Raw genomic sequence first — 19,074 nt, 5'->3', positions numbered from 1 at the left:
AACCCTAATACATGTATTCACATCTGCTCCCAATTCCTACTTCTATAGATCCACTTCTACCTTTATGAGATAAAAACAAACTCTTCAGTGCTCTCAGGCTGGACACAGAAAAGTTTAAATTAAGGGTAAATTTTTTTTCCTTTTGTTTCCGCTCTTTTGCAGCAGCATATAAATTTGCTGCTTTGGGGAACAGTCCAGTCTAACCTGTAACCAAGAGCTCACAGTCTGCTTCAAACAATTTTCTTCATCGTATAACCCAACCCTCGTCTGTAGTGGTGTGCATCTGTCTGTTCGCACATCTTCAGCACATCGTCCTCTCCAGTCGTAGATTAATTCATTGATTCCTATCGGTGCTCCTTGTACATGACGCCTAATTACTCTCTAGCCTAAATATTAACTAAAAATGTTTTACATTCTGCATATCCTTTCACCTCCTAATTCCATTTTTTTTGGACTCTCCTGAGGAACTAGTAATGGTTGTGCTTAAAAGCATTAGTTTCAGCACTGATTATAAGACCAAAGAGTTTAAAACAATAAATGAATTTAAAAAATATATCCATACAATTTGCTGTTCTTTGATACCACAAAATAATGTAACAGAAAATTCTATGGAATAAAAAAATGCACAGTATATATGTTTAGAAAGCAGGTTAGGGACTTCCCTGGTGGTGCGTGGTTAAGAATCTACCTGCCAGGAATAAAGACGCAAACGTAGAGAATGGACTTGAGGACACAGGGAGGGGGAAGGGGAAGCTGGGACGAAGTGAGAGAGTGGCATGGACATATATACACTGCCAAATGTAAAACAGATAGCTAGTGGGAAGCAGCCGCATAGCACAGGGAGATCAGCTCTGTGCTTTGTGACCACCTAGAGGGAAGGGGTGGGGAGGGTGGGAGGGAGATGCAAGAGGGAGGAGATATGGGAACATAGGTACATATATAACTGATTCACTTTGTTATACAGCAGAAACTAACACAACATTGTAAAGCAATTATACTCTAATAAAGATGTTAAAAAAAAAAAAAAGACTCTACCTGCCAATGCAGGGGACATGGGTTCAATCCCTGGTCTGGGAAGATCCCACATGTCTCGGAGCAACTAAGCCCATGCACCACAACTACTTAGCCTGTTCTCTAGAGCCCGTGACCCACAACTACTGAGCTTGCGCTCTAGAGCCCGCAAGCCACAACTACTGAGCCCACATGTCACAACTACTGAAGCCTGCGTGCCTAGAGCCTGTGCTCCGCAACAAGAGAGGCCACCGCAATGAGAAGCCCATGCACCACAACGAAGAGTAGACCCCGCTCACCACAACTAGAGAAAGCCCATGGGCAGCAATGAAGACCCAATGCAGCCAATAATAAATAAATAAATAAATTCATTTTTAAAAAAAGAAAGCAGGTTATAAAATAGTTTATGGTCAGAAAATACTGTTATATTTTTGTAACTCAATAAATAAATACAGATACACAGAAAAAGGACTTGAAGGATAGAAGTTCAATGTTTATGTTTCTGGGTGGTTGGATTACTGGTAAATTTTTGCTTCTTTCTCTTGATGAGCATTTTCTAAGTATACCACAGTGAACATGTACTGCTAGCATATTGGGCAAAACCCCAGTAAATTTTGTAGTGGTGATTTAATAATCTGTGGCCTAGAACAGGAATTCTTTACTAGTGCTTAAGGATCCAGATATGGACTTTGATGGGGATGGCTATAAAACCCTTGAACCTATGTGCAAAATGTTATTTGTATGTGCAACTGTGTGTGTGTGCATTTGGGGAAAGGAAGGAAGAGGTTCTGATAGCTTTCATCTGTTCTTAAAGAAAACCATGATCCAAAAAAGGTTAAAACTACCAGTCCAGAATTTTGCTTGCCCTTATCTCAATTTCTCCTATTTAGGGGTGGGGCATTCATTATGTAAAGCGTTGAGGGACAGATAATTTGGAACAGGAATTACCAATTTCGATTCAGATATTTTGCACACCTGAAAATTTCTTTATCTCAGGGGATGCATGAAATTTTCAAAACTCCCTTAAAAAAAAAATGAAGTGAAAAACGTTGGATATAACTTTTTTTTTTTTTTTTTTTTTTTGCGGTACGCGGGCCTCTCACTGTTGTGGCCTCTCCCGTTGTGGAGCACAGGCTCCGGACACGCAGGCTCAGCGGCCATGGCTCATGGGCCCAGCCGCTCCGCGGCATGTGAGATCTTCCCGGACCGGGGCACGAACCCGTGTCCCCTGCATTGGCAGGTGGACTCTCAACCACTGCGCCACCAGGGAAGCCCGGATATAACTTTTGAAACAATCTCTCTAAAATGGTTACTGCTAAGCTTTTCAAAGTAAGAATACTCACTATGTTAGACTTAAAGTTTTGCTACTGTACCCTGATCTCCTCTGTCCCCAGGCTCATGGTGTCATCATAAACATGGCCCATGCCACAGTCCTAGATTGGAGTTCATCAGAGAGATAGAACTCATCATTATTTTAAAAATAATGAACCTTCTTGCTAAGGATCAAAATGCATGCCATGTTTCATTAAATATCTTGGCATTTGACAGAAGGAGACTACGGGTGATATATTACTGTGACTGGATTAAGAACTCTATGTTTTTGCCATCTCAACATCGTTTCTAAACCTTTTTATAGGACAGAAACAACAGTGATGTATTTCCTATCTGAACATTATGGTCTTTAAACCTAACACCCACAAGTCAATTTTACTATTTATATAACGACTACTTGCAAATACTGATTCCATCTGTAGGTACAAAAGGAAGCACACAAACTTCTCTCTGCAGCCCCACCCCAAAAATCCATGATCTCTGTAAACACCTGAAAAGATGGAGTTGTTATCAGATAGCTCTTCTTATGCTGACTACTCTACCATGGTTTTGTACAAGTATAACTGATATATTTGATTATTCTAGGTTTGAGATTGTAAAGAAATTATTACAGAATTAATTAAAGAATGTTAAAAAATGCAAGGCTGCCTACTGTGGTACATGTAAAAACTAAATGAAAACTTGACATTAACATCTTAGTGTAGAAGAACAGTTTCAGGTACCTGGTTTCAAATCAAAAGATTAATACACTTCCAAATTTAAAAATACCCTGAAATATTTAAACAGAAATTATTTAAATTTAATGTCTTCACTAGTAGAAAACAGTTAACTACAACTTTGACAACATTAAAAAAATTACAGTTTTCATTTATTGAATCAGAATAGACCTGCATACAGCTCCCCCTACCGACTTCCCTTTTAAATTCTTTTCTTCTAATAAATGCTGGAGAGGGTGTGGAGAAAAGGAAACCCTCCTACACTGTTGGTGGGAATGTAAATTGGTACAGCCACTATGGAGGTTCCTTAGAAAACTAAAAATAGAGCTAACATATGATCCAGCAATCCCACTCCTGGGCATATATCCAGAGAAAACCATAATTCAAAAAGATACATGCACCCCAATGTTCACTGCAGCACTATTTACAATAGCCAGGACATGGAAGCAACCTAAATGCCAATCGAGAGACAAATGGATAAAGAAGATGTGGTACATATATACGATGGAATATTACTCAGCCATAAAAAAGAATGAAATAATGCCATTTGCAGCAACATGGATGGATCTAGAGATTGTCATACTGAGTGAAATCAGACAAAGACAAATATCATATGATATTGCTTATAGGTGGGATCTAAAAAAATGGTACAAATGAACTTATTCATAAAACAGAAACAGAGTCACAGATGTAGAAAACAAACTTATGGTCACCGGGTGGGGGGGGGTAAAGGAGTGGGAGGGATACATTGGAAGATTGGGATTGACATACACACACTACTATATATAAAACAGATAACTAATAAGGACCTACTGTATAGCACAGGGAACTCTACTCAATATTTTGTAAAGACCTATATGGGAAAAGAGTCTAAAAAAGAGTAGATATATGTATATGCATAACTGATTCACTTTGCTATACACCTGAAACTAACACAACATTGTAAATCAACTTTACTCCAATAAAAATTATTTTTAAAAAAAAGGACAAACAAATTTTAAAAAACTTCCTTTCTTCTGCTAACTTACCAGAGTGGCATTACTCTAGAAGTTATATCATTTAAGATGTTCTCTTTACCGACCTGCTAAATTGGGTTGGAACCAAATATGGGTGAAGACTTGTCTTCCCCTCAGTGTATCTGAGATGTGCAAAACCTGAGGCCCAGAGGCAGAAGGTAAGCAGAACTATGGTTTGAGGAAGTACTCTGTGGTTGGACCTTGTCTTCCTGTAGGATCTGCTTTTGTTTGGCCTCCTGGGTTGGTATAATATTATTTATTTGATGATGTATAAAAGTTTGTACTTTAAAAGCATATATACATCAAACAAATTAATATATTCTTCCACATCCACAAGGAAAAATGTTAAATAATAAAACTGGAAATGAAGTGCTAATCAGAAAGGTAACCAAGTTTAATGCTGCTTCTGAAGATAAGATCCTCTGAACCAGAGACTCCAAAATGTGGATATTTTTCAAACTTCAAACTTTAATATTATACGTTAGATTCATAACAGATACTTACTTCCCATTTTCAAACTGTATTCAACATTATTTACTTTCCTGATGACTAAAACATGTAACTTTCTCATACAAGATAACACAGGCAAAAGGCAAGACAAATGCATGCATAAAATATATATAATATTGCTATGGCCTGAAAATTTTAAACTTACTGTTCATGGAAATCCAGCATTGGTGGCTCAAATCGTATAGGTCTGCAATTACCCCGGTACAGAGATATACTGTAAGTAAAAAGAAAACAGCCTAAGAAGCAATTCTTCAACATATGTGTTTCCCCAAACCAAAGTCAGACACTTGAGTTTTGTCATGATAAAGTTTCTTTAAGAAAAGTGGAGTCTTATATTAGAAATATGCGTTACTTTTTTATTAGAGGAAATCAATAAACATTTGTTTTAAAAAATGGTGGAAAAAAAGGAGTGTTTTTCCTATTCAAAGGTATGCAAAAACAGAAACTGCTCAAATAGACTGCTGAAATTTATTTGGTTGATATAACTGATAACAATATACCTTAATATGTTCATTTGGATTTCTTTTTTTTTTGCCACACCACGCGGCTTAAGGGATCTCATTTCCTCAACCAGGGATTTAACCTGGGGCACCGCAGTGAAAGCACCAAGTCCTAACCACTGGACTGCCACGGAACTGTCTCATTTGGATTTTTAATACATGTACAATGAACAATAAATAATTACTTGTACTTGGAAGGCAATTTATAGAGATAAAAACTCATGATCCCATTGTAACTAGAGTGTCAAAGAACTAAACAAGCGTCAATTTGGGGATAGAAATTTCCAAGAACTGAAATATCTTTTTAATCTGAGAGTTTGGAACATACTGATCTATGATGTCTTGGCCTAAATATTTGAGTATCATTTCTAACTATTCCCCTTGATACTAGAACTTCTCACTAAAACAGATTCCTGAATAAGCAAACCTCCTAGACATCACCACGACCTAACATTGATGCAAAGTATAAATAACCTTGGAGAGGAGGTCCGCATACCTAAAGTCATCTGTTTACATACTGAGAGAGGGAGAAAGTCATTCAGACACTAAAGTTTCTAAACAGTAGATTATCTTTCTGCTGTATTTTAAGAAATGATGTAAGAGCAAAACCCATTCTGTGAGACTACTTTATTTCCATCACCTCTGCAATTCAAAAGAGCACAAGCTTCACAGGATGTAGTAATTTCATTCAGGAAATACAATAGAAATAGACAAGGACATACAGAAAATGTGGAAGATCTAGATTTAACTCAATTCAATAAAGATTAAATAGTCTGAGCAGTGGAATAATTGAGCTTAAAAAAATAAGGTTTAAAAGTGTTTTTAGCCTTAGCAATTAAGAGTATTACTCTGTGCTGCTTGACAATCCTTCTACATATGCTGAACATTAAAGATGACAAACACGAGAAGGAAAAGACCAAATGTAAGACTATACTTTACTAAAGCACAAAACTAAAGACACTGGGAAAATGAAGGCACAATTCCTCACAAGGCAGCTGCCACATGTAGCCAGAGGCACAGAATCTACCCCCTCTTGATTTCTGCCCTTCTTAGACATACTGTAACGAGGATACTCTTCAGCTCCTTTAAAACAATAGATACTGATGAGTTCATCAGTTTTAACAGTGTGAAACTCACACTTACATAAAATCTCCATCCAGTCAAGAAAAAAAAAATTAATGCATAAAGTGAATGTGTCTAAGTCAGTAATTCACACATATATAAACAATGACTGTGTTAGATGCTGGAGATACAAAGGAGATTAAGATACAGTTTTTTTTTCTCTCACAGAACTGAGAGCCTAATCCCCAAACTTCAAGTGGAAATGTTTAAAGTGGCCAGGCAAGGAAAAAAGGTGCAGTGCACACCCCATTCACTCAACACAAATGTACTGAATGGCAGGGGCTGTCTAGTGGCTGGGGCATGAGAACAAAGAGCCTGTTCTCATGGCACTAACATGCCAATGGGGAAAACAAAAGTAGAACACATCACGTGATGACGTCCAACATATAAAGACAAATCAAACACAGCAGGAACATAGACGGTCTCTCTGAGGAGGGACACTGGGGCTGAGACCTGACTGGTGGCGATCTGGAGGAAGAAAGCAGGAATGTCCTTGGCATGATGAGGAACCAGGAGGCTGAAGTGGCCAGAGTACAGGAAGGAGGGGGAGGAGACCGGAGCTGAGATCAGAGCGGTACAGAGGCCAGGTCTCCTTGCAGAAGTCTGGATTTCATCCTCAGTGCAACAATAAGCGTCTACAGTGTTTTGAGCAAGGAAGTAACATGATCTAACACATTTAAAAGGTCAAATCTGGCTGCTGTATGAAGAAGAGACTGCATGAGCCCAAGAGTGAAGCATGAAGGCCCTGCAGTTGTCCAGAGAGGAGGGGACAGCCACTGTGGTCCAGGATGACTGCAAGGGAGGGTGGTGAGAAGTGGCTCTTTTCTGAATATTTTTGGAAGCTAGAGACATCATGCTGATGGATTGATTTTGGAGTGTAAGAGAAAGAAGAGAGGCATCAAGATGACTTAACTCTAAGATTTTGGCCCGAGAAACTGGATACGTAGTCATGACATGCAAGAGTAGGTTGGAAGTGGGGAAGGGTAGTTGGGTAGGGATTCAAGAGTATTGTTTTAGACATTTAAACTTGAGATGTCTTATCTAGATGGAGATGTCAAGTAGGCAGATAGATATACATGGTTATTGCTTTATATTAAAAAGTTACTGATTTGGGGGTACTGATCTTAAACCCAGGCATTTTGGTGAGTTAATTCTAACAGTCTATAGATTCTCTTAGATTTTCCCCTGCCACTGTATGTGTTGCTAAAATGATCACTATCTTGAATTGTCTCTGTAGACAGATCACCTGCAAGTAACAACAATTCTGTTTCTTCCTTTTAAATCCTTAGACCTTGTTTTCCTTTTTCATGCCTTATGTGGGCTAAGACCTCCCATAAAATGTTCCAAAGAAGTGGTGTCCAGCCAATTGTTATCGTGACACTTACAGGATGCTCACAGAATATGAGATAGAGGGGACAATACATAACAGATAATTCTCTCATAAATAAATGCATATTTTCAAAACAACAGCAGATCTATATCTAAGGACCAATTTAATATTTGAGTGGGTACAACACAAATTGTCATAGGGATAATCTTAACAAAACCCAAAATTCAATAACATAGCTATCACATACCTACAGCTGATTGAAATGGCTGCTACTGTTTATTTAGAATGGCCATGACACTCCTTAGTGCTTTATTAACAGAAAGCAAATGTCTACAAATCCATAATGTTGAAAAATAAACTGGGGAAGAAGCAATATGAAAAACGGTGCCCTTTGTCAATTTCAAAGAAACAGAATCTTAGACATTATAAAAGTAATAACATGATTTCATGCTTTCGGCAGTGATTGTATTTTTTCTGAAACTCAATACAATATTTTATTTTCACTAAAACATTAACTGTTTATTTGGGGAGAAGGAGATGAATAAGGGCTATTCTGACTTCAAGCGAGGGAACAACTGGAGAGATACATGAAATCTGTGTTGCCTGGTGAACTGTTAGGTCGAAATTAAGCACACAAGACCTTCCCAAATGAAGCACACAAAACATTCTTGGAGCTTTGGGAATTTGTTTAAACTGTGAAATTTAAAATATTTTCCTAGGGGCAATTACTACCTAAACAAGAGGTTCTCTTCGGCCCAGTATTTCATAACGAATGATTTATGGTCTACCTACATCTTAATCATCTAGGATGCTTGTAGAAATGCAGATTCCAGGGCCCCGCGCCTCTCGATTCTGATTCCTTACATCTAGTATGGAGCCCAGAAACAGGCACTTTTATGTCCACTCTCACACTTGGGAACTACTCTTTTGTAGCTTGATCCACAGTAAGCGTTGCAAGCAGAAATAAGAGGGGAATAAAACCACTTTAACAAGTAAAACCTTTTAAAAAGTCACCAACAGTTTAAAATGGTCCCCAGTATGACTTTTATTAGAGACAGCTATGTAGTGACTTAAGAGAAAAGATACAGATTACTCCTATATCAATATTTTCCAATAAATCCATTTTAGCTTAAATTTTCATTTCCCTAAGGACTAATGATGTTGAACATCTTTTCATTTGTTTACTGCCCAATCAGATATCTTCTTTTGCAAAGTGTCTGTTCAAAGTATTTTAACTGGGATGTCTTAATTTTGAGTTTAAGAGTTCTTTATATATTCTAGATACATGTCCTTTGTCAAATGTATGTACTGTATTTTCTCCCTGTCCCTCCTTTTCCTATTATCAATGATGTCTTTTGGGGAGTGACATCATCAAGATGGTGACGTAGGTCATTCTTGACTTCAGTCCCCCTCACAAGAAGACCACCCAACAACGACCCATAGATGAGATACCATTGTGAAAATCCCAAAATACAGGGGTGAGGCTCAAGAACATCCTTGGACCACAGAGAGCAGGAAAGAAGAAGAAGAAGAAAAAAACTGTATTAGAAAGGTAAGAGAAATGGCTATACTCTGGTCATATCACCTCTCTACCAGGCTGGTACAGCGCTGCACTGAGAGGGCCCCCTAGCGCCTACAGTTTCTCAGATGGGAAAGAGAGAGCCCACGGTGGACATCTAGCTCCCCCAGTGTTGTGGGGAGATAAGTGGACATCTAGAGTTATGAGGCCCAAAGAACCCCACACAGGTTGAACTTGAAAAGGCCTACAATGAGACACATTATGATTAAACTGTCAAAAGTCAAAGGCAAAGAGAGAATTCTGGAAGTAGCAAAAGTGACACATCACATACAAGGAACACCCCACTCCCCACCCCATAAGACTACATTAGTCCCCCCTCAACTGTGGTTTCACTTTCTGTAGTTTCAGTTACATGCGGTCAACCATGGTCTGAAAATATTAAATGAAAAATTCCTGAAATAAAAAATACATGTTTTAAACTGCACACCCTTCTGAGCAACATGATGAAACTTCCTGCTCTGCCCTGCCCGAGACATGAATCATCCCTTTGTCTACTGTACCCTTGCTGTATATGTGATCCACTGTCAGTATAGGAAAAAAACAGAGTATATATAGTGTTTGGTACTATCAGTAATAGTGTAGTGTTTGGAATGTATGCCCCGCAGATAAGAAGGAGGTACCGTACAGGTGGATTGCTCAACAGAGAGTGGGATGACATTCAAACTACTGAAAGAAAATAACTGTCAAACAACAATACTATACCCAGCAACGCTGTCATTCAGAAATCAAGGAGAGAGAAAGACTTCACTGAACAATCAAAAGTTGAGGGGGTTCATCATAGCCACTTCCGACGGCTGACGGGTTTAGTCTGACAACTGGTGTTGAAACCATTCACAGTTATTATAATATTTGATATGGCTGGGTTTAAGTCTACCATCAAAATTACTACAGTCTTCAAGATCTATGCAAAGTAGTACTGTTTTTTGCATATATGTCACTTCATGTATGGCTAAAAGCTCCAGAGCTAGAAAATTAATCTAAGTATAAACCCAAATGGAATCTTAAAAAACAACTTAAGAACATTCCTTTTAACTTTTTCACAAAATTTATAACAGATATTAGACAAACTGCAATTGTGAGCAGACTTTATCTGCCATTAAGGTATTAGCAAGTTCTGGCTCTAACTATAATCTTCTAGATGCTTATGGTTAACTGTAGGCAACCAAAATGGTTGTACTTAATAAAAAGCAAACTATACAGTCAATTAAAGAACCTCAACCACCTTAATTTGAAAAGTACTCCGTAGCCCAGTATTTTTGGCTTATATCCTAGCGATACCAGGAAACTTAAAGATCAGAAGACTCTGGTTCTTCTTGTGGACACTGTGTATACACATACACACACAGATACACACATGTATCCTTCTTACCTAACTGTATACACCAACATTTCCAGCTCTTATAACAACATAATATAATAACAACACTGCTCCCAATATCAAACCTTTGCACTAGCTGTTCCTCTGTCTGAAATGCTCTGCCCTAAGATTTTCACCAGGTAAGCTGAAACATCATTTCAGAGAGGCCTTCGTTATGGTCAAATCTAAAGAAGCAATGGAGTCTTGTCTATCCCAGACCTTTCTCCAACTGATACTTTGTTCATTTATTTGGTGGCTTATTGTCTATTTTCCCCATTAGCACACAGGTTTCACCAGGGCAGGAGTCTTGACTATCTGGCCCAGCCAGCACTGTGGTAGTTTTAAAATGTGTTCACAAATTCTCTGATCTGCCTCTCTTCAAGAGGTGGGGGCTTAATTCTGCTCTCCTTGGGGGTAACTCCCTATGAATAATATATGGTAGAAGTGACTGTGTGACCCAATTACAAAAGACACTGTGGCTTCCTCCTTGTGCTCTGTCTTGGCTCTCCTGCTCTAGGGTCTCCAGCTGCTGTGACACAGGAACATTCAAGCAGTCCTACGGAGAGTTCCACACGGCAAAGAATTAAGGTCTCCTGCCAACAGCCAGTAAGGAACTGAGGCCTTCTGCTAATGGTATGTGAGTGAGCCATCTTGGAGAGGACCCACCGGGACCAGGCCTTCAGATGACTGCAGCTTCGGTTGATGTCTTGGCTGAAATCTCACGAGAGACCCTGAGCCACAACTACTTAGCAGAGCTGTTCCTAAATTTCTCACTCACGGAAGCAGAAAAATAATAAATGTCTGCTGTTTTAAGCTTCTAGGTTTGGAAGTAATTTATTACATAGCAATAGATAACAAACACAATGACTGAATCACTAATTCTTAGAACAATGCCTGGTGTATGTAAAGATTCCAGTAAATATTTGCTGAATGACTGAACAAATAAATTAACCAACACCCACAACTTATGTAACATTTTAATGTTTGCAAACTACTGTTACCCAAATAAGTCTCTCATTTGGTCCTTACAGCAACCTTATATAATGCATAGCCTTATATCACATATAAGATACATCAGGCCGAGAAATGATCTTCCCCAGTCTGCAAATGAAAGTCATGCTCAGAGCAGTTAAATAGTTTTTCTCCAGGCTACACATCTGGTGAACACAGAACTCAGGTCTCTTTAATTCCTAATCTCCCACCATAGGGCTCCACAACCCTAGGAAAAGACATTCATAAAAGGTGGCCTCACGTCCCAAAATATTAAATCATTACTGGTACTCATTATAACATTTTGGTGTTCAACTAAAATAAACACTGATGGAACACTATGTGCACATTATCCACCATTATATTATGTAGCTGGCATCTTTTTAAACAAAATATTATCATGTAATTGATAACTGTATTAACACAAATTAGAAAGGGTGAACCAGAAGGTAGGAGAGAAACATAAAAAAGAGTATCTTGGAAAATTCTTTCATAGTTTTACTTCCCATGATCCTGAGGTCGTGCAAGCAGCAGCTCTTCTCTTTGCGGAATGTGCTGGAAGCCCTTGGGGCTGAAGCAGATAGTAACCTTTGTGGTGGAGACGGAGCAAATGGTAGCCAGAGACTAGCTTCACCACCACTAGCTACAGAATCATTTTGTAACTAAGCTTTTCATGATATAAATTTCCCTGGAGCAGGTTAAGCTTCACTTACAGAATGAGAGTTTTCACTCAGGAGATCACGTATAGGCAATACAAGAAAGGATGGGGCTGAATCTCTTGCCTTACTAGAAGAGTCACAGGGCAGCAAATGGACTATACAACTGGGGAGTACAAGAAGTCAGAAATTGGCGCAGAGATGACTACAGGAGTTCAAAACCACAAAGCGTCCATCTCAGCAATCTCTAATGCTCAGCAGAAACGGGGGTACCCCCAAGGAGAAGCTGGTAGAGGCAGCCAGTAGTGGAGACCAGGAGCCGCAGTCAGAGGCTAACTTCACCTCAGCTGTGCCTTAGGCCTTGTGGACTGTTTTGATGATGAAAGTGAGACACCATGTGAGGCACACCCATGTGTCTCAGGTACCTGATCCCCTACAACTAAGCCCTGAGGCTTCTATCATTGGATTATAATATACTCTTCAAGTGAGCCACCTTCTTTCAGAAAGCAGATTGCCTTTGTCATTTCATCAACACATATGCTTTATAACCTCATCAGAAGCTGTGTCTCTACTGTCCTTCAAGACGTCTCAAGGCAGGGAGCGTACCCACAGCCCCAGCACAGAGCAGACTGTGCAGACTCTCACCTCTCTTCCCTACCATGTAAGCTCCATCACGACCACTTTCCTTCATGTGCCTCCACTGGCTCCCCTATGCCTCTTTCAAAGCATTTCCCCTCTAATTCTTAACTAACTCTATATCGCTCTTCTGGCTAAAGAGAGAAAGCACAGCGAACACTGAAGGATTCCATACTTGATATAAGAATATCAAAGGGAATGCAACACGGGGCTGGTGATCAGAAGATAATGAATTCTACCTGAAATCCTGCCAGTCTAACCTTGTTAGCACATCCCTTGGTTCCAAGAATCTCAGAGTCCTCATGTGTCAAACAAGGGGGGTCAACAGGACAACCAGTTAGGGTCTCCTGTAATTAGAATCATCTCTCCCTTTACGGTAACTTCCTCTGCCAGGGGCCTGCAGGTAGACCCTTGATGACAACTGAGGGCAGCACTGCTCAGCCCATAAAAAGCGGGGAGGACCACGGGAGAGGTCACTGGGAGCTATAAAGCCGAAACTCTTCCAAAGCAAGGGGAGTTTCAGCTACAAGTAAACCCCTTTGCATGTGATGCGGAAGGAATGCTACACAATGCACGACATGCAAATTCAGATTTAAACTTGGTCTTCCATACACAATACTTGAAATACCTGATATAATGTGATTTACTATTTGTTTTCCCTCCTCACCAAAAAAAGTATGGGGAAAACAGAGAGCGGGAATCCCCCAGAAAGACCTAAAAGTATGTCAGTATCTTATTAAATACATAAAATTTTATATATTAAAAATATATATATATACCTATTACTGCCTTACCTTTTCTGTTGGTATGAACTGAGTCCAAGTGTTGTCTCAGTCTGTGAAGGAAGAAAACAAGAGTGAAAACATGGAAACCAAATCTTTATACTACACACATACAGAATATCCAACATATTTTATTACAGTTTCAACTTTGACCTTATACTTACTTTCAGGTTAAACCTGATCCCTAAATCATATGAAATCATTTGTCACACCATATAATTCAAATGAGGGAATAATTTGGATTAAATTTTAAACACACATGGAAGTAATGCAAAGTAATAGGACTGATTTTTAGAAGCTTGTCAAACCAATACATCCTATGAGAAGAGTCCTCTTTCCAATTACTGTGTGAGGCTACCCGTGTCTCTACTGTTCACTCCTTCCCAACTGTGTGCAGGTGCTGGTCTATTATGGTTCCTGCCACCATGGAGCTTGAGGTACGGGGCGGGGTAGGGGTAGGCGGAGTCAGTTATTTTAAAACTAAATAAATATGTGTTTATGCATTGAATAAAAGGACTTTGGAAAAATTGGAAAGATGTTATGAAAGAGAATAAATAGGTGACATGCTTAAATATGTCATGAGGGAAGCCCTGTCTGAAGAGATAACATTTATACTGAAACCTAAAGGATAAAGAAGAGCTGTGTTTGGAGGTGGGATTTTGTGGTGGTGGAGAAAACAGCACATGCAAAGGTCCTAGTACCGGAAAGAGCCTGGATGCTCAAGAAACAGATGGCAGGTCTATGTGGCTGGAGTTTAGAGAGAAGAGGGAGAGAAGCAGAAATGAGGTTGGAGGTGAGGCAGCGCCCTATTGTGTTGTGCCCTGGTAAGAAGCCATGCTAAGAAGTCTGGACTGTGTTGTACTCTAAATGTAGTACGAGGGGACTGAAGTTGTAGGGGAGAAACAGAGACACAGACGTGGTCTAGACGATTTAAGTGTGAAAGACATTATTTGGCTGTAGTGTAGGATATGGATTAGAAGATCAGCAATCACACTTCTAGGTTTATACCCCAAAGAACTGAATGCAGAGAGCAGGGACTCAACAGTTATTTAGATATCCATGTTCATAGCAGCATTATTCATAATTGCAAAGCCTGGAAGCTACGCAAGCACCTACTGATGAATAAATGAAGAAACAAAATGTGGTGTATACATACAAAAAAATATTATTCAGCCTTGAAAAGGAAGGAAATTCTGACATATGCTACAACATGGATGGACCTTGAAAACTAAGTCTACACTTAGACTAAATGAAACAAGCCAGTCACAAAAGGACAAAAACTATATGATTCCATTTACATGAGGTACTTAGAGTCGACAAATTCACAGAGACAGAGAGTAGAATGCTGGTTGCCAGGGGCTGCAGTAGGGGGAATGGGGAATTGTTGTTTAATGGGCACACAGTTTCGGTTTGGGATGAAAATAAAAGGTCTGGAGCTAGATGGTGGTGATGCAGAAACAAAGGCGAATGTACTTAATGCCACTGAAATGTACACTTAAAAATGGTTAAAATTGTAATTTTATGTTAGGCGTATTTTACTACAATAGAAAAAAAGCTACAGCAATCAAGACAGTGTGGCACCAGTATAAAGACAGACAACACAGGCCAACAGAACTGGAGAAAACTCAGAAACGAACTCACGTTTATAGTCAACTTGAGTTTCAACAAAGGCATCAATGTAATTCAGTAGAGAAACATGTATCTTTTCAACAGATGGTGCTGGAACAACTGAACAAAGCTTGGGGGAAAATGAACCCTTACCCTTGTATCACACCAGGCACTCAAATTAATTTTAGATAAGTCATAGTTCTAAGCATAAAAACTAAAATTATAAAGTTTCAACAAAAAAAATAGATATTTGCAACATTCAAACAGACAAAGATTTCATGAACAGGACAAAAAAAACACTAGTCATAAAAGAAGAAACTGATGGATTGGACTTCATCAAACTTTTAAAAATACGCTCACCAAAAGACATTGCTATGAAAATGAAAAGGCAAACCACATACTGAGAGAAAATATTTGCAAATCACCTATTTGATGAAGGATTTGTATCTTGAACACATGAAGAACTTACGAATCTGAATAATAAGAAAACCACCCAATTTTAAAAAAAGAGCAATTCTACAAATGTCCGTTAAGAACATGAGAAGATGCTCAGCACCAGTTATCAAGGGAAAGCAAATTTAAACTCCAACAATACACTACAACCTACAATAATGTCCAAAATGGAAAAGACTGACCATACTGAGGGCTGGCAAGGATGTGCAGTAACTGGAACTTTCATACACTGCCGGTGGGAATGTAACACAGAATCACCATTTTAGAAGAAGCTTGGCAGTTTCTTACAAGTTAAACTTAAAACACCCACCATATGACCTCTCTGAGATATTTGCCCAAGGGAAACAAAAGCATAAGTCCATACAAAGACTTATACATGAATGTTTATGGCAGCTTTATTTGTTACTGGAACCACCGAAATTTCCATCAACAGATGAAGTGACACATGAATTGTGGTACGGGATAGAACAGTAGAATATTACTCAGCAATAAAAAGAGAGTAAACTCAAAGACTAGGAACCTTTCTTTTTCTCTATTAAATATTTCTTTATTATTTTAGAAAAAATATTTTTAAAAGAACAGAAAATAACATTTGAATGGGGAAAAAGAAATAAACTACTGATACATGCAACAACATTGATAACTCTTAAAATAATCACGCTGAGTCAAATTCCCAAAAAGTACGTTCTATACGATTCCATTTATATAAAATGATTTCAAGTATAAACTGATGGTGTCAGAAAGCAAATCAGCGTTGCCTAGAGATGGAGAGGAGGGTAGAGGGATTACCCAGGGTCACAAGTAAACTTTTGGGGGCCACGGATACATATATCTATTATCTTGATTGCAGTAATACTTTCACAGGTGTATAATATGTCGAACTTTTCAAATCATACACTTTAAACATGCACAGTTTACTGTGTGTCACTTTTACTTCAATAGAAAGTACAACCTAAGAATTCTAGGACATGCCAAACTGTGGTCCCCATCTGGAGCTGACAGAAAGGAGACTCAGGCAGTGTAGCACCCATGTATACTTTCTGGAGGGGAAAAAAATATCTTCATGAAGACAATCTGGGCAAGATGATTACTCATGAAGAATTGCAAATGAGGAAGCTGTCTTGTGAAAGATAAGCAGATACAGTAAAGGAACTGTGGAAATAAGGTTAGAAAAGCAGAAAGTAAATGTTGTTTTTGAAGTATAAGCCACAAAATAGAAAAGTCATTTAACTATAATAAGAATAAAAATCTCAGCACAACCCTAAATATTGAGAGAAAAGGAAAGATCACAATAGACACTACTTTGTTTCTGAAGTAATTTGAGAAATGAAGGTTTAAACATATCTTAAATACGTATCTGAAACTTAAGCCCCGAAACTGAGAGAAAACAAAAAGGAAGGCATAAAAATTAGATGGAATAGATTAAACACATATATAGCATGATTATCTCATTTAGAGATAAACTCGTCTATTAAGAAAGACAAAAGGATCATGTTGAAAAAACAAAGCCCAACTATAGACTGTAAATACCTAACACAAAAGGATTCAAATACGTTGAAAGCCAAAGAATGAGCAAAAATAAACAAGGTAAACGCCTCCTCCCACCCCATCCCCCAGAAAAGAAGAGAAAAATCAAGCAAAAAAAGGGTTACATTAGTAACAATGAAAAGATCTGCTATTTACGTAAGTATTTTATAACTGAACAGCAAAAAGAAAGAAAAAGAAAGAAACTGGGGAAAAGAATACTGTGATTGAAATATAAGCAAAGAACAGGAGGCAAATCACTTAAAGAAAAATAAATGGCCAGTAATCATATGAAAAAAGATGGTCAGCTCACCAAACTATGAAGTAATCCCTAGAAGAGACTGAGATTTCCTATTTCACCATCTGATTAGTGGAAACCTTTGAACTTTATGCTCAGAGATAAGGGTCTGTCAGGAGTACTCAGGGCCCTAGAAAATGTCTGTGCCATGTATTTCTGTATCTTCTATCAAATATAAGACATACCTACAATATTTCAAAGTAAACTTCACTGAATCGCAGATACTTAAAGTTGGTAACGCTTGACATACTGCAAATGATCTTTTCACTGTGCATCTACAAAGATAAGCACAATTCCCACCCACAATTCAGACTCCATTCTTCTGTTGCATTTAAGGGCCCCAGTCTCAGCCTAGCTCACTGCTAGGCTCCACATTCCAGACCAGTCTGAGCACAGTCTCTCTCAGAGAGCACCCCAAAGGGATATAAAGGAGGAAAATGAACTATTCTTCCACTCAAATGGAAAAGACTCTGCCAAAAATAAGTATGTGGTATATTCCCAAACAGTATTAAATTCTCTTATCATAAAAATAATATATAAGTTTATCCCTATAACCTAGTGGTTCCAACTGGGGGCAATTTTGTCCTCCGGGGCATTTGGCAATGTCTAGAGACATTTTTGATGGTTGCAACTGAAAGGGCTACTGGCATCTACAGGGTAGAGGCCAGGGATGCTGCTAAACACCGTACAACACTTAAAACAGTCTTCTTTCCTCATCTGCCAGCAAGGAATTACCTGGTCCAAAATATAAATATTGCCAAGACTGAAAACCCTACTGTAACCTGAATTTTATAAAGACATATCAATAATTTAATTTTCATTTGTAATAACACCTCCTTACATTACAATTCAAAGTGCGTTAACGGCCACAACTGTCTCTATCTCCAGCGCTCCTTGCAATTCTCAATACACTGGAGACACTCAAATTATATTTACCAGTCCAGGATCAAACAGTATATGTCAGAATTCAAATCTTGTGCTCTTATGTGTAATTATTACACACTTATTATGACATATCCTTTTTTCTTTTTTTTTTTTGGTTTTGTGGCTTGCGGGATCTTAGTTCCCCAACCAGGGGTTGAACCCATGCCCTCAGGAGTGAAAGTGTGGAGCCCTAACCACTGAACCGCCAGGGAATTCCTGACATACCCTTGATAAGACTGTATATGCCTAAAACTGACTTCTTTTAGCTTACACAAGCTGAAGTTGGCCACTCATTTCCTTTTATGTATATTTTACATTATTTTCTTAGTGGTTACCCTGGAGATTATAATTTATATCTTAAATCTACAACAAACTTGTTTGAATTCCTACCAGCTCAGCTTCAATAGTATACTTAATTCCGACATTTTGCTATTTGTTTTCTATATGCCTTATACTGTTTTACTCCCTCATTTCCTGTAGTCCTGTCATCTTTTGGTTTAGTTGATTTTTTGGTAGTGAAATGTTTAAATTCATTTTGTGTATTTCCTATATTATTTTCTTTGTGGTTACCATGGGGATTAATCTAACATCCTAAAGTTATAACACCCTAATTTGAATTTTTATCAGATTTAACTCAATCACACTCAATGCGTACTTCTTAACAGCTCCATCCCTACTTCTTTTGGTTGTTAATGTCACAGAATTTCTTCTTTTTGTATCCAAAAACAAA

General features: G+C 38.4%; 1 protein-coding gene across 2 annotated transcripts in view; it reads right to left on the bottom strand.

Annotated features, from left to right (window-relative positions):
* TMEM131 (transmembrane protein 131) overlaps positions 1–19,074 on the bottom strand; it is a 192,215-nt gene that overhangs the window by 114,738 nt on the left and 58,403 nt on the right. For both annotated transcript variants that reach the window (XM_060170052.1, XM_060170053.1), the window contains exons 3-4: positions 13,550–13,590; positions 4,731–4,799 (exon numbers count right to left, since the gene is read on the bottom strand). In XM_060170052.1, the coding sequence (XP_060026035.1) occupies positions 4,731–4,799; positions 13,550–13,590 (110 nt within the window). The remainder of the gene's footprint in view (positions 1–4,730; positions 4,800–13,549; positions 13,591–19,074) is intronic.

This window comes from Lagenorhynchus albirostris, chromosome 13, assembly GCF_949774975.1.
Source record: "Lagenorhynchus albirostris chromosome 13, mLagAlb1.1, whole genome shotgun sequence".
Classification (NCBI taxonomy): Eukaryota; Metazoa; Chordata; class Mammalia; order Artiodactyla; family Delphinidae; genus Lagenorhynchus; species Lagenorhynchus albirostris.
Note: the sequence above shows the minus strand (reverse complement) of the source record. Positions and strands in the feature narration are given on the sequence as shown.